Source organism: Falco cherrug, chromosome 2 (assembly GCF_023634085.1).
Source record: "Falco cherrug isolate bFalChe1 chromosome 2, bFalChe1.pri, whole genome shotgun sequence".
Lineage (NCBI taxonomy): Eukaryota > Metazoa > Chordata > Aves > Falconiformes > Falconidae > Falco > Falco cherrug.
The window spans coordinates 91494658-91511465 of record NC_073698.1 but is presented as its reverse complement, the minus strand read 5'-3'; the positions used below and the strand labels follow the sequence as shown (position 1 = coordinate 91511465).

The 16808-nt window shown below is 39.1% G+C and overlaps 1 protein-coding gene across 6 annotated transcripts in view; it reads right to left on the bottom strand.

The window, feature by feature from the left end:
* Positions 1–2397: 2397 nt before the first annotated feature.
* SH3KBP1 (SH3 domain containing kinase binding protein 1) overlaps positions 2398–16808 on the bottom strand; it is a 231559-nt gene continuing 217148 nt past the window's right edge. For all 6 annotated transcript variants that reach the window (XM_055701190.1, XM_055701191.1, XM_027810860.2 and 3 more), the window contains 5 exons: positions 11587–11696; positions 10144–10269; positions 7433–7704; positions 5941–6004; positions 2398–3452 (listed from right to left, as the gene is read on the bottom strand). In XM_055701190.1, the coding sequence (XP_055557165.1) occupies positions 3411–3452; positions 5941–6004; positions 7433–7704; positions 10144–10269; positions 11587–11696 (614 nt within the window). In that variant the 3' untranslated portion in view covers positions 2398–3410. The remainder of the gene's footprint in view (positions 3453–5940; positions 6005–7432; positions 7705–10143; positions 10270–11586; positions 11697–16808) is intronic.

Genomic DNA, 16808 nt, shown 5'->3' with positions numbered 1-16808 from the left:
GAGCTGTCAGCACAGTTATGAACACAATGGGGCATGGCCAAGGGATTCACAGGAACACCGGACATCTCCACGCCACACCACCCCTGCAGCTGCAAATGTATTTTCGTGCCCGCGGGCTCCGTGCTGCGCAGAGGAGCTGGTAACGCCACGGTCCCTGGGCAGCTGCTCCTGCAGCAGGGCAGCCTGGTGTGGGGGGTGAGCAGGAGGAGAGCGGGCCTTGCTCGCATGTCAGTCAACTCCACAAGAAGATGAGTGAAAACGATTCTGTAGCTTCAGCAGAACATGAATTTCTATGTGTATTTTATGCTCTCCCACCTTGCTTGCACAGGTGTGCATTTCAGTCCTGGCTGTCACGGAGTACAGCACTCCTACGGACATTCCATACACAAAGCAGTTCACAAAATTTACTGGGCAGCTGGCAATCATATACCTAGAAACAAAAATTTACTGCATATAGTTGCATTCAATCCTTTGACCTGTTTGCACACCAACGGATTCATCTAACCCCTCTGCTCATTTACAAATGGGTTGTTAATAAGAAAAACAGAGAAGATGAAATTTAAGTAACAGAACTTAAACCCCACTTTGACTATTTACCATCTTATTTCCATGCAGAACATTTTTAACTGCTAAGTGCTATGCTCTCACATTAATAAATACTTGCTCCTTTTAGAGTTGAAAGAACATAAAGAGAACATAAAACTGCTTTCTTAATAACCTAAACATTTTCCAAATCAAGAATTTGAATATTGTCATCCAAAGGCATGAGCCTGATGTTTCACACCAGACTTCTACATGTAAACAGAAGTCTGCCACAAGACCGGTGTGTGCATATTAATGAAGTCATTTTACACAACCTTTCAAACAATTTTTAATCATTGTCACATCCAAATCATTTTGTAGTTCACCAGCATTTTCTGCTTTTCTTTAAATATAAACCCAAGCATTTTTAAAAGCAGCAGTTTATATCCACAGGTTTAATGCATAATTCATCCTCTTTATAAAGGGAAAATCCATGTGTTATGTGAAATACTTTCTATTATTATAAAGAAATGCAGCAAGAAGAGCTTATATTTCTACAAACTCTCTTCTCCCAGAATAATCAACTTTCAAAACCAAAGCATTTTCACAAAATCTTATTTAACCTTCTTTTACAAAGCACGATATGATGGACTTCTAACATGGATTTATAAAATGACAAGATACCATCTCAACAGGAGAAAAAAAAAAAAAAAGTATTCTGATATAAGGAAACTCCATGCCAAATTCAGGCTTTCATTTGCAAAAAATGGAACATTACTGACATGTCTCTTATATTTTTTGGGGTGTAAGTCAGGAATCAATACTTTATTTACCACAGATACAATAGTTTATCTCTTTAAGGATGCAATTAGGAAGCCAGAGCTGTTCATTTCTGGATACACACTGCAAATGTATGACTACAAACCCAAACAGGATTTTTATTCCTTATCCCTCATTTCCTCTGGTTCTCATAACTCTGCTACTACCCTCACAAAAAACATGGAAGTAATCTAGAAATCTTTATTGCTGGAAATCCATGGCAGGACTATCATTCTTTGTACAAAAATATTTTAATGCAGTTATTTAGAAACATAAAGTAAGAGTGTTTCAGTGATAAAATACTTTATTAGTGCTTCTGAGTACATTGAGCAATGTATTGGGACTTCTAAAAAAAATCTCGAGTTTCACTATCCAATCTTTCAGTCTCAGACATGACAGAACAGAAGCAGATGCTATGGTAGATGAAATCAGGCCAGCAGCGAGGTTCTGTATTGCCAGTTGAGGCCACGAAGCAGTATTTGGGTATGGTGGAGCGTGTATTTTATATATCTATGCATATCAAAAAGATTATGGGAACTCTACCAACCACGTGTGAATGTGACCCGCCAAGTGAACACTATGTCTCCGGCTCCTGGCAGGCAGGCTGGTTAGCTGTGATACAGGATATGCTGGCTGGAGCCAGTTCTAGCACTTGACAAGATGACAAACAGATCCTTTGTGTGGGGTTTTTTTTGTCACTCTGAAGCATCACTAATATCACTCACCCACTCACTCTATGCTATGCAAAAATATCCACTATTTACATGCTTTGTACAAACTCAACAGAGATTGCTGACAAAGTATGAGATACTCCATGGCTAGTAAGGAACACAAAACCACAAATAGAAAAAGACCTTATTTTGAAAGGATGAAAGTGAACAGAGAAACGAGAAGAAATGAAGTAAGCACCAGGTTCAATAAAATGACGAAAAGAAAGTCCTGCTGCAAAAGCAGGACTATAAAGTGTATCAGTCTATACGTGTACAACATAACGCAGCAAGCAATACCACACAAACAGCAAATGAAACAATGTCACACGATAGAGAACATTGTGCATGAAATAATACAACTTTTTATTCATGTTTTATAGATTACTTTTATTTATTTTTGCTTTAATAATGCATATTCTGTTCACTCTGTGCAAAATCGGGGACAGAGGCGGGCGTTTAAATCATCTAATGAAAATCAAGCGGAGATGAACATTCAAGTTGAGGGAGAGGCCTATCAAAACCAGGAAAGCTAAAAAGCCACAGCTGCTCAAGACAAAGCTGCTCTCAGCTGCGCCCTTTTGTCCTGCCACCTTGCACAAACCTGGCTCTACTGACTGAGCAGCTGTACACTGGGAAGGTGACCTCTGCTGGGGACAGGAGTCGTCGTGGTGGCTACATTAGGGAGACCTGGCTTGCAACTGGCTCCAGTCAGTGTGTGGCAAAGAAAGGCACAAATCATTGCAAAGACCAGATTTCTGTTGGTTGGTTTCCTTCTCGTAAATACATTACTGTACACAACGTAAGTTTAAATGGTAGGGGATTTGGGGACATAAAATTGCATATTTAACAGAACTTAGAACTGTAACAAAAAGTAGGCTGTTCTATCTCAAAGCAAAAATAATCCCTCCAGTCCCAACGTTAACATTCATTCCTTGCTATATGCAGTACAAACATTTTAAAATCTGTGACAAAAGACAATTAAAAACCAAAAGTCAAAATCATAGAGCTTGTAAACAGATAATCTGAAATACACTTTATTTATGGAAAAATATCATCAAAATAGTACCACTATGGACTAAACTGCCTGAGTTTTCATTTCACCTAGGATCTTGAAGTAGAGAGCCTTTAGCACAAGAAGATCAATTTCAGTCACAACTAGTGCTGCACAGCACTGCTTTGGGTGGAAATTTTGTCCTTGTTGTTGGTATATTTGTTGTGCTATCAAAACCTGTGCTAATCCTTCAAATAAAGGGATGTCGAGGCAATTCTTAAATCATTTGGCACAAAGTTATTTTGGCTGGGGCATAAATTTTGAGTCTCAGTCATGAAGAATAACGCAACATTCCACCTATCAAGTATTCACTTTGATTGAAGAGCTTTCTTTATGTCGTTAACTTCCATCTGAAAGCAAAGAAACAAATTTGTGATGAGATTAGATGCTTTAGCAAACTGAGGCACAGTTGCTGCAGCTTGAAAAGCACATGTTTCACCTTGTCCACAGGTCTGGAGCATGGGTTTTATATTACTCATTTCCACAGCTTTCACAAATTGAGGTGACCTTCTCAGCTGCACAAGATGAGCACGCACAGCTTCCTCCCCTCAGAACTTGACAAGTATAGTCGCCGAATGTACCACAAGACCTTTCAAACTCTTTAAACGACAACTTTCACAAGTCACACAGCTCACTGCCAGGAATTAGGTGCAGAATGAGCACTGTGTCCATGCACTGGCTGCTGCACTTAAACCCTGCACAAGTAAACTGAACTGCTGACAGTGAGTAGCTGAGGAGCAAAACCTATCGTCTCTCTCCTATAGGGATAGTGGCCGTGAAGCTGAAAATTGCCTGGTAGCAAAAACTACTCACAGAATCGCATCTCTGAGTACCAGGTATTTGTTTATTCAGCGCTGGGAGTGAGGGGGATCGCATCACCATACTCACTCACTCTATTTTACAAAGCAAAGATATTTATACATTCAGCAATAGCATATGTTACATGTGGGCAGTCTGTGGGCAGTCTTTCATGCCCTCGTCTTTTTACATTACATCATTAGGTAAGTCTTTCAATCTGGTGCATGCTCAATACGCTTGTTTCCTCAGAGCCAAACTACTGAACTGGTTTAAGCCAGAATTTTCTCCTCTTTCTATAGTTCTGCTACTTTCTAACTGCCTGTCTGTTATCTCTGTACTTTCTTTTGCCCGTTATCTCTGTACATTCTTTTGCAAACACTTAATGCCATGTTTGTTCATCTTGTGCAGCTTAAACAACTTGACATTTATACAAGCTAAGCTTTATTGCTACAAAGTTTTATTTTACAAAATTCCTTGCATTAGTTGCCTCCTACACCCACAAGCCTGCGTCCAGGCACCTTAAGGGCTCTGATGAATGTACACCCGTGTTGTAAAGGGACGAGTCTGAAACCACCATCAGCCCAAGTTGTACACTTGGCACCTCTGACAGACACTGGAAACCCTGAAGCAGAGGTATTAGATTTATTCAAACACACCTTCTCAGTGCTCAACTGTGCCATATCATCAAGGCAGCCTTCTTTAACACACAAACAGAGAGCTGTGATAATTTATGACTATCGCATCTTCATGTAAAGCTAACAATGCCACCTGGGCTAGCACCTGAGCATTTACCAGCGTAAGCAACATTTGAACTGGGGTAAAAGCATTCAGCTGTAAGATTATGATTTTAAAACCATCAATGCAGGTCCCTGTTGTAACGGATGTGAAGGCATCCTTGAAGGTAGAATCCAGACCTCTGAATAGTCTGGCCTGTAAGACTAAATCAATAACCACTATTTAAAAACTTCATTGATTTTACCTGAATAAATTTCAATTTTAGCTGAACATGAATTGTGTGTTACTAGAAGCCATACTTCTATTTGGTTGCATGCATAAAGTCCTTTAGGGAGCTTTGGAGCACAGACAGTGATGGTACCCTGTTCTGCCACCCTTTGCCATGTTCCCAAGCATTTTACTGAGCAGGAACAGCCTAGTGACATTACAATTCAATTTTCTATCCCTAATACAAAGGTAAAGTACAGTTGACCTACACCATAAAAACATAAAATATAATCAATACTGAACCACTTATCAAGTACATAGACTAGAACAGAGCAGAATAGATTATTTCAGTTGGAAGGGACCTACGACAATTACTTAGTCCAACAGCCTGACCAATTCAGCGCTGCCCAAGTTAAGGCACGTTGTTAAGGCCACTGTCCAAATCACTCTCCAAAACCCAGAAAACCAACCAATGATCCTAGCAAAGGCCCAGCTTCACAACCCTCACACAAGTAGGGCAGCATGCTACCTGGCAAATGGCTACGCCAGCATGACAACATCTAGAGCTAATGTACTATACAAACTGTGGCAGCAGTAACTGGGCTCTTAATCAGAGCAGCTTCTTGTATATTGTTTAGGATGCTTTAGTAAAGACAACCTGAGTACAGTCTGTAAAGCAGACATAAAAATCTTGCTATATGAAATAATATTGCAAGCACATCAACACTAAGACAAGCTTCCTACAAAACATAAAGCTTAGTGAGAGAGCAAATAATTAAAAAATCAATAAATTAATTTGTGACAAAATCAAACCACTAAAACTGAAGCTAAAAAATGTCATAGTTTGGAACCTATATTGTGTTTAATTTCCTAAATTATAAATTTTTAGATAATTATCAGGCTTTTCAGTAAGAATGCAGTATAGTAATATATATGACACAGACTGACAACACTATGAAGGAAACAGGTATATCCCTTTCAGAAATGTTAGGTTTTGATTCAGTGGAATCTAAGTATTTAAGCAGAGTTTTATGTCCCATTCCTGAGGCTAAATCAAACCTGTCAATACTTCCATAACATTATAAATAATTTAAGTACCTGCAATCGTAGACGGATCTTCTTTTCTTCATCCAGCTCAGACAGCAACTGTTTAATCTCTTTTCTGTTAAAAGAATGCAAAAAAAGCTTGGAATGGAAATGATTAAACTAGTAAAATACAAATGATCACCTCTTGGAGGCATACTTTCCCTGCTTCACTAGTTACCTTTTTCCCTCTGAACAACTGATTAAAGTCAGTATACTCTTGTATACTATACGCTATACAACAGAGAAGTAAGACACGTTATGAAAGTACAGAACCTCCCACATCCCATATGGCTAATGAACAATGTATTTCCTCTTAGAAGCCCTGCATCCACAGGCTTTACTCTGGACTGGCTGTATCAACACTGTGGTGGCACCAACTTGCCTTTTTTTCTGTACAAAACATAGATGGATTGGCTGTTGGTGGCTTATAGGAACTGGTAACACACATCCTGCCCATTCTATCACATACTTAAGCCACTTAAAAGCTGTTTATGCCAGCAATACAACATAACCTTCAACTTCATTTATAAGACTTAATGATCCTAAACATGGATTTGCCGTCAACCTTCTTTGTCAGGAAGGGGACCATAGCTACAAGGAGCAACACCTCCTCATGCTTCCACGGAGTGATCTCACCTTAAGACAGAAACCAGTAGGTGGAAGCAGCCCTTGCAAGAAGGGCCAGGGAGACCTGAAAAGCAGGTGTCAGTCTCAGAAGTGAAGCCATGGGGCTTGGAGCTAGATCCAGCCTGCACCACACCCTTCCCACATCTTCTCCCAAACTCCCTGTGCACCTCTGTTCTGCCACAGTCTCTGCATGCTGCTTTCCCTTTTCTTTTTCCTGTCTGTGCTACACACAACTGACAATGTAAGTGAAGGTTTAGCTTCCAAAACATTAAATATTCTCAGGAATAGCAAAAGCTACATGCCAGCCCCAGTTTCTCCTAAGAAATGAGCAGCTCAAAGATTAATAAAGATGCCCAACACTAAACCAGCAAGATTCAGGGTCATAAACACACCAGGTCTGCACACGTCCTAATCACAATTCAATTACTTCTTTTGTAATACGAGCTTGCTGGGAAAATGTGCTAACAGTCAAACAACAAACTGATTTAATAATTTTAGGAACTTGTAGTAATTTGTACTACAACTGGAAGAAATGCACTCCTTATTAAGATCAGTGCACCTGAGTTCCCAAATAGTTATTAGCAAATAAAACATAAGAACATTATTCACTGCTTATAGCTTGTATCTTAACTTTTTCAACACCCCATAAATGTCTGCTTCTGTAATAATACAGGGAAAAAGCTGTTACAGATGGATCGTGTCAGCCTTTTTCCCTGAGCTTCTCACCCCTGAATGTGTTCTGTCAGATGAAAATCACTCACAAACACAAAGGCAAACTGTGCAGAGTAATACACAGGAAGGCAAGCTCAAGAAGGAACTGCTACCACCATGCAGGAACGGCTGCATCCCACCAACGGCTGTGATTTGCAGTACTTACTTTTGCTGGTCTTTCATTGTTTCAATGATGGTTCTTAGCTCCTTAATTTGAGTTCTCAACTCCTCCAGGGCAGTCTGACCTTGGCTCAAGTGCTCAGTCTTTGGCTTTCCTTCAGTACCGAACAGGGATGGGGAATTTGACCTGTGGCCTGTTGTTCCCATAGCAATTGAGTGAAATCCAGGTGACGGTGAAGGGGATAGTGATGGTTGTACGTTACTGCCACTAACCAAACCTCCTGGTTTTGGAGGCAAGGAAGTTTTATTATCAGACACCTGCAACAAAAAGAATAACATCTAATTTCTGGAGAAAGCTTTATGAAAATCAGACCTCTAACAAATATTAAGTGTTTTGTTGCTCTTCAGTAATGTTGAAAGTCCAAGGTCTAACATGGTCAGTTTTGACCAAAGCATGTCAAATGTAATGATTAGTCATTATCTTTGTACATGTACATCAGAGGGAGTCTAGTTGGGATGCAGAAGTTCAGACAGCTTCAGTAAGACTTTCCACAGTTGTTACAATCAGACATCAACAAGCATTTCCAAGATCTCAGGTCTAGCATGAAACAAACCAGGGACAGATGCTCAGTGTTTCTCTCAGAGGTTTGTGAGAACATACCTACATCCATGGACATCTCTTGCACAGCACAAAACTGTATGGCCAAGAAGCCAAGTTGCATTTTTTTGCAGATTAAATTTACAATTGTCAACTAACCATTGAAGGAATCTTCAACATCCAACATTTTTTTTAAATCAAAAAATGTTACATGTTGCGCCTAGTGTTACGAAAATAGCAAAAGATTCCTCAAGTTTGCTCGTTGGTGTGATATAAAAAGAAAACCAAAATCCCATGCCTTCAGAATCATAATCTATTATTAATAAAAAAAAAATACTGTACTATCCTCTGTTACCTGAAGCTTCTGTGAATTCCCATAACTACCAATGGCTCTTTATTCCTCCAGGAACTTAAGAGAAAATTCAGCATTAACCTAGTTATCCTAGAACCACGTGGCTAGCTCAGAAGGATCCCATGCTTCTTGAATTTCAATCCAGTGCTCTACTTATTAGACAAGGCATAGAAAATCTGAAGTCCACCTACCAAACATGACCAGCTACTTCACTGCATACACAGAACACTGTACAAGTACAGTTAGCACAATGGCAAGTAAGGGGAGTCTTAATAATTTATAATATTGTTATTTGGCAATGCTAATGTGTGCTGCCAGGAGTATCTGAAAATCTAATTTAGCCAAGAGTAAGAAAAAGCACTAAGGCAATCTTCCAGCTCCATCTCTGGAAAAGCGAGATTGAAGTTGAATGGAAAGTATGGTAAGATATTGAGAAAAAATGTTACGGAAATGGAAGGAGACATTAGGTGGACAAAGCAACCGAGAGAAACGTTAGTGGTCAGATGAAAATTAGGAGAAAGCATGATGGAGAGGGAAGAGCAGGATCAACCGGATTCTGCAAAGAACAGTCTTCCCCACTAATACACAAGCCTGATAGAGCACAGAATCCACCCTGGGCAGGCACTGCACAAAAAAGTGCTGTGCAGAGAAAAAATTGTGATCATAGAAATGAAAATGGCATTACAATCACAAGACAGCTGAATCACTCTAGTGACTTAAATGCTTGACTTCATGACCTTAATAATATTCTTTTAACATTTTATATATATATGTGTGTGCATTTGTGAGTAATGTGTACCTATAAATGGATCTTTCAGGGATAATAATCCTTATATCAGTAGAAGCAAGTTTCCTTTGGATTGAAAAGAGACGTCAGGCTGAGTTTAAACCCGGAGCAAGTGAGTAAGGCACAGCTGAAGTCATCCACGCTGACCACCTTATTCCAGAGCTTAACTGGCTATCAAAATTAACACCTCCAGCAGCTACTTTCTGATAGGAGTCACCTTGTTTCACGGGAACCTTCTACATCTTTGGCATACCAGCATGTAATTTATGAATCTTGGCCCAAGAGTTTTCCTAAATGCAAAGTGCTCCCAGAAGAGGGAGCCATACAGCAAAACATTATGCTGATAACTTGATCACGGAAGTGCATGATTTCATCTTTCAGACACTTCTGTTACACTAGGATACTTAGAATTTAGTATTTGTGTTATTAAAGATATCCCTATATACTACAAGATAGCTCCAACCTCTAAAGCCTGACCTACACAGTCCTTCTGTAACACTCAACTATCCTATAGTTTCCTATCAATATACAGTAAGAATGGCACAAGCCTGTAACATGAATAATTACTACCAGTATAGAAAGTGATTATACTTGCAAATTTAAATTCACATACTATTAGAGTGGGTCAAAGAGTTTTATTTTCTCTGCTTACAGACCCCTCTAATGTAAACTCAATTTACAGCTGCAAAAAAAAAAAAAAAAAAAAAAAAAAGGCTTTTGTTTCTAAAATTTCTAAAATTTATTTCCTTAGCTTCTCTGAGTCTGTGAAAAGTATTTACACTAGAAGAACAATATGGTTTTTCACATTATGGTTATGGAGACATTTTAATGGTGCAATTCACCTTAGACTTGGATTTCAAACACTGAAAAATGTTTAGAAACCCTTACCATTTTAAGCTTTAAAAGGGCTAGTTACCAGGTGACTGTTGAATTCAATTTTCAAAATAAATATTTGAATACTGTTTGAAAAAATGAAGATGCACATGATAAGGTTAAGCAGAGGCATTCCAATTAACTTACTTGTGATATTGTAACAGTTCTTGATTTCCTTGACACATCAATAGTTTTGTGAGCAAGGGAAACATGTTCTTCCTTCTCATCTTCAGGGCTTGGTGAGTCAAAGAAATCGGGACTTGAAAGGGATGACTTTCAAGACAAACACACACACCACAAGAGAGGGGAAAAAAAAAAGCAGGTATTTTCACTGTACAAGAATTTAACAAAGGAAGAAGAAAAACATTTATTTGATTACTTTTTTTTAGTTATCATTTTAAAAGTGACAACACTTGAAATGAGGACTCTTGCTCCTCCCATCCCCTGTTTTTTAGATCTTATTTTCAAGGCTTTCATAAAATGAGACATACTTGATGAATACTCGTATACTTGCTGTTAAATTCAACATTAATTTACACCTTTACATCACATTATATCATAAAATATGAAAGCACCCTCCTATCTGCAAGAAGAGCTGCACCTTATTTGGCCAGGATGCTGAGCACCGTGCTGTGGGGATGCCAGCTCTGCCACCTGGGCAGCTCTGCCATGGTCAGTGCAGGTCTCACTTTGCTGCTCTTCAGAGGGCGCATGCTGCTGGCTGTGCACACTGCTGGCACTTGCAGGGCTGCCTTGTGCACGGCCTCTTTGTAAAGGTGCAAACAGGGAAGGTTCTTTCCACTCCTTGTTCCTTTCCCCATAGATTTGACAGAGGAAGAAAAACCTCACTGTTGTCTATATTTCAGTATTTATGTACATAGCCAATTTTGAAAGGTTTCTTTTTTGTGTTCTATTAGTTTCATGATAATCCTTTTTGTTTTCCTCCACTTTGTTTTTCTTCAGCAACACGAACATGGGTAACCATCAGTGGTTGCTCTCATTTTGATATTCCAGAATGCAAATCAGCATGGAAATGAACAAACGCCAACCCCCTGAAAAACTGAGCAGTGGCTTCCACAGTATGGTTTATGAGACCAACTTGTCTAAAGATACATATTAGAGAGAAATTTACATCATGCTTATGTTTACAATTGTGAATTTAATGAGAAGAAACACATGAGCTGTTGAAGGCTGAAATAGTCTGTTTGTCCCCAAAATCTCATACATGTCCTAAAGAAACCAAGAGAAATGCTTCTTTTGGGAAACACTTTCAAAATCCTTAATACTTAGAGCAAACTAGTTTATTCCACAGATTTTTATAAAGGATTCTTCTGGGCTCAGACATGGCTGGCCAGGAATAATTGGCAGCAACCAATAAAGAGGTACAGATCTTGTAAGAGAGGTAATGTTTTAAACATCAATATTCAAAACACTGGCAGCCTTTTGACACTAATATTCTGGAGCTGCATCTCTCTGCCTCACTGTACGTGTGAAGGAATGCCTGTGCAAATGTAGTAAAAACACCAGGGAACACAAATAGGAGGGAGGAAAAAATGAGAAAAAAAAATCTTTAAAAGAAAATTAACTTACAGACGTAAGAGACTGCGAGGGTGGTCGCCTGCCAGTAGCTTTTGGTCTGGTTGTGGTTGGATGATTAAGCTTCTCAGCAATTGGTATTACAGAGTCAAAACCTTCCAAGTCTTAAAAATAAAATAGAATTGATTTGATTTTCTTGCAATTGTCCTCGAAGGGAAAGAATCACAATTTTTTTTCTAATTTGAAAGAAATCAAATCCCATTTTCCCCACTGTATCACAGTGTTCTGCACATGTTTAGCCACCGTGACAGGTAAAGGCCCTGGAAGTCAAAGGCAGCTGTAATCCAGTCACCCTTGCCAAGTACAATTACCCTTCCATCTCAAACACAATAAAGCAGAGGAGGAACATGTAGAGGAGCCTTTGGCTTTGTTTTCAGCATAGCGAAAGCTAAATGACAACATCGGTCCTACAGCATGGAGTAAACAGTTTCAGAATTTCCATTTTGCTGTTCAAGGGGTTAGTAACTTTTTCGCCCTGGGTAACTGGAGACGTTAAGACAGTGCATGCATTGCCTCAGGAGCTGTACTCTCAGCGTTGCATCTGCAGCAATTCCTTAGGGGAGCACAGAACGAATGATCGAGCTGGAAGTGGTCTGCAGGTTCCTGGACACCTGCAGCTGGAGGCAGCATAGTTTCCAGGAGCTATAGGTGAGAGGAATATTTCCCTCCAGTAGCCTGGAGGTTATGGTCAGTAAAAACTCCAACAGGCCCCTGAAGCTTTGCAGAGCCCAGGAAAAACAGGTCTGCTCAAATGCAGTATTGACTGTCTTCATGGTGAGTAAAATGTTCTTGGGGAAGTGTTTACTGAATCTAGCCACGTGGTAGCATGTTTACGTGAAAGAATGATGTGAAGGCTGAAGGAATACCACAGCTCGTGATTACATGCCTGAATCAAATGGCTTAACAACATTCATCTATTTTTATGGGTTATCAGTTTCACTCACCTCCCTTCAAAATGCCCTACTGCATGTGTTAAGCAGAAACGAGTCAGGAAACATACAAGAGGTACTTTAGACCAAATAAATCAAAATGCTGTAAAACTACTTTCAGACGCAAATCAAATACTGGAATGATATTCATTAGTCAGAGACTATTTTTCACTGCACACATGTAGGAAGAAATAGATTTTAAGTTAATAGTTATATATACTGGGCACTTAATTTCCAGAACTGTTACAGAACAATGAATCTCTGAAGATCCAGCCTTGTTGCCATATTGCAACCATCATACAAATTAAGACAATGGAAAAACAAATGAATTAACTGGCCTGTGCAATAAACTATATGCACTGAAGGACACTTAAACTAATTTCAAGTACTTATGATTTGGCAGCTAGGAAGTAAATGGGATCAGACACTCCTTATTCAGCAATATTCTTCCATCTCTGGGAGACAGAAAAAAAGAAGGAAAAAAAAAAACCCTCTTTCAATAGCCCTGAAATAGTCAACTCCAAATACGACTATTTTTGCAGCAACTCTTCCTGTATATAACCAGTGACCCCACTGTCCTCTACCAGGTATTTCTCTCATTGCTTTTTTCTTGACTGTTGCAACCTACGTGCAAAGGTAGGTCTCCCGGTCTGTCAATGGGAATTTGGCAATCCAAAGCCTCAACTGTACCCAACACATCAGGTGAGGCCACAGTGCTTTTGAAGTAAAAACGAGTTAACATTAGCAGACTGCACAAAACCTGTCTGGAGTCCTACAGAACTTCAGGGTTTCAGGAGAGGAGAAATGTAAGTAAAAATTAATTTATTGGGGGGAGGGAGGAAATGTAAGAGCTAGTTTCCAGTAATATCCATTTTGAAGCTAACACGTGAGACAGGTGAATGACTTCCTTAAGATGACACAGCGAATCACTGATGTATTTTAATACATTGCCTTAATTTTCACCACTGTGTTACTGTGTTCAGTTGCACAGCAGGAATGTATTGACATGAAAAATATGCACTCATCTATAAACATGTAAGGCTCACATACATGAGTACAAATGGAGACCAAAGCAATGCTTCCATTTGTCCCAGCCACTCTTTCCCACCTAACTGTTTTTACTCTTTTTTTTCCTGAGCTAGTTTAATCCAGCTTGTTTTCCCACAGCACGTGCCCAGCCACACAGATACCTGTGCTGAAGAAAGGATCAGTATCAGTGCCAGAGGACTGGCACAAGTTGCTAAAACTGAGAGGAAGGGCAGACTCCTGCTTCAGGGGGAAGCAAACGGGCTGAAGTTATCTTGCAGCCTAGGAAGGATCCAGAGCATGACTTTCCTCTCTCTGTGTGCTGCTTCTATGGCAAGCGTCACTGTCCCTTCCTCTGTTCTTAGAAAAAGTAAGTATCTATGCTACTATAGAAAACAATGAAAAAAATAGCGAAGGCATTAATTCAGTGTTTTTCTTTGGCTTAAATAAACTAATAATTACCTAGAGTTCTATTTTCTATCTAGAGTTTGATCAGAATAATCAAATATTCATGTTTAAATTGTAAAATGTATGGATAAAAGGAGAGTGTATGAATATGTGCCCTTGAGACCCATGAGCACTTGCAGATAAAAGCTGCTCCACACATTCTATGAGTACTGTGAAAGATAAACATTTCTGTGCAAAGCTTCTGTTATCAAGATATACCAGGAATCCTCCATTTTTTCCACTTCTGAATGCATTTCTGATAGCTAGAAAAAATAACTCAGCTTATACCTGCACTGAATTTAAAAAAAAAAAGCAGAGCAGAAGTTGGAAAGGCTCCACAGGTAGAATCTGCTGCCAAACTAGTGAAATCACAGCCATTCAGCTGATACTATAAATTAAATTCTATTTAAGTGTAAGGGTCATCTCTTGATACAATGCTAAAAACTTCCATATGTCCTTTATCTCCCCATTTATTCTCCTTATTTAGATGTGGTTCTTGCTCCCAAATCTGCTCAGCATCTAAGGCTATCACCACCTTTCATGGTCACCACCTATGACGGATTCATTCAGGAGAACTCCCATCTAGTAAACTGGTAACTAGTAAAATGCAGAACTGAACCACTCAAGACACCTCTGCCTTACTGTCATCTATACTGTAGATTTAGTAATGAATTCACTCATACTCTCATACTGGTTATTTGATTATTTTTTGCTGGTGGAAAGAAAGTTATATTGGTGTGACTCATCGAAGTCATTAAATGCAGAGATTTTATTTCAGTTTGTATTTCTGTAGCTATCAGAAGTTGGGAGCTTAAATCCACATACTAAGCAAAATGTAAAACCTTCCTGAGCTGGCCCAAATGGAATGTCACGAGAAATAAAGTCCAGTCTACTGTATTCACAGCCATGTTAGTTGCCAGTAAAGCAGCATCAGCATCCAACAGACCTGAACTCTGTAGTGGTCCAGCTTTCTCTATGTCTAGTAATAACAAACAGTTAAGGAAGGTTCTATTGAACACATAGAACATAGAGGGCACCCATCAGTTAACAGTGCCATTCCCTAACTAAAAAATAGTTGACACTTGTTCTACAAATAAGGACATGCATTCATCATTATTACTGTCTCACTGATCGAGCAGGTAATTCATGAAGTAATTCGTGAGACGGGAAGAAAGACATCAGAGTAATTTTAATACACTAGTGTAGTACACACAATACAATGTCTGGCTTACTGAGCAAACATAATTAATATGAAAAATGTCAGCTGTGCAATAATTATTCTCTGCTATCCTTCCAAGCCAGTTAAGAATAGGGTATTTTCCCCCATTGCTATGTTCATTTGGAAATGTGGTTATTTAAAGCATGATGATGCTGGTTGTTTTTTTTAAAAATGCCCAGATTCAGGAAAACAACTATTTAAGGAAAAAGCTCTCAGCTCATTAGACTTGTACCTTCCTGGAAAGTAACCTTCGATCCCTCCCACCGCCAAAAAAAACCCAGCAAGAAGCTGTTAAATGGTTATACTTCCTTCCTTACCCCTTTCTCCCCCTACTATTCTGGCATAAAATGTGGCTAGGCCTTAATGTTATCTTACGTTTAGAATTTTTAGTCTTTGGGCAAAGTCATTTATACATAATGAAGATGTAAAGTTTTTTGAATTAGCAGACAGGTTTCACCTTGAGAAAACTGAAATGGCAAGTGATGGGTAACAGAATCAACACATTCAAACTGTGAGGTTTCATAGAACAGCAATACAGCAGGGCTGGAAGAAATGAGGCAAAGGTGGCGTTCAATTAATTTGAAGAAGATAAAGTCACAAAAGCCACAGAGGTAGATTTCATTTCATAATCATCTTCAACGCATTTAAAAGATTGACAACAGACTTGTGAAATGCTATCTATACTGTTTTTAAATACAATAATTCTGTAAGCTATGAAATGAGACAGAGATACTGCAGACAAAATCTTCTGCATTGATGTCCATTCAATATATAGCACTACTTAAAGAACAACTCAAACATTAACTTGAATATTACTGGGAATTTTCAGAAGACCACAATTATTTTAACTACTTCGAGCACCAAGATTCTGCTAGTCCCTCTGTGCTGAACAGCATCATACCCTTCAAAGAATACAGCCGTGCTCCCAGCCAGGGTCAGGGCCACTGAATTATTCATTATGCTACATAATGAACTGCAGACCCTTTTTTTAAGATCTGGGTAATTCGCTTTTAGCTGGGGAGCTCGCTGGCTGCCTGCAGGGTTACTGTGTTCAGGAGTGTAACAGTGATGTGCTGAAGAGGTTTGTCTGCATGGTTCTTTGCTTTGGAGGGAAACAGCTTATCTGGCTTCCCAGGACAGTCACTAGACAGCTACCTTTCCTCAAGAATATAATTATCTGTTCCCATTTCAGTCCTGACTTTTATCTCTTTTAATAGCTGAATATAGAAAGCTGCCATAATGAGCTTTGCAAACCACTTGCCAGTGCCCTCATAAGGATTTTATTTTTAACGATTCAGAAGATGCCAAGAAAGAACTGAAAGGTCAAGAAAACTGAGCTAGAAGAAATGGATATGCTGTTTTCAGGCACCTCAACTTGATACATATGGAGAATGATTTAAATTTCTGGTTTACTGCTTTTTTCTGGACCCTCCAGGGCAAGAGACCTAATTATGTAATGGAACATTAACATATCTCTGATTACAATATTTACAATTCACAACTATGTTTATGGGTGATTTTGATTCACTGACATAAATACTATAACTTAACCCAGTTGGGCAATTTTGCTCCTTTGATTTGTTCTAATAAAGTGA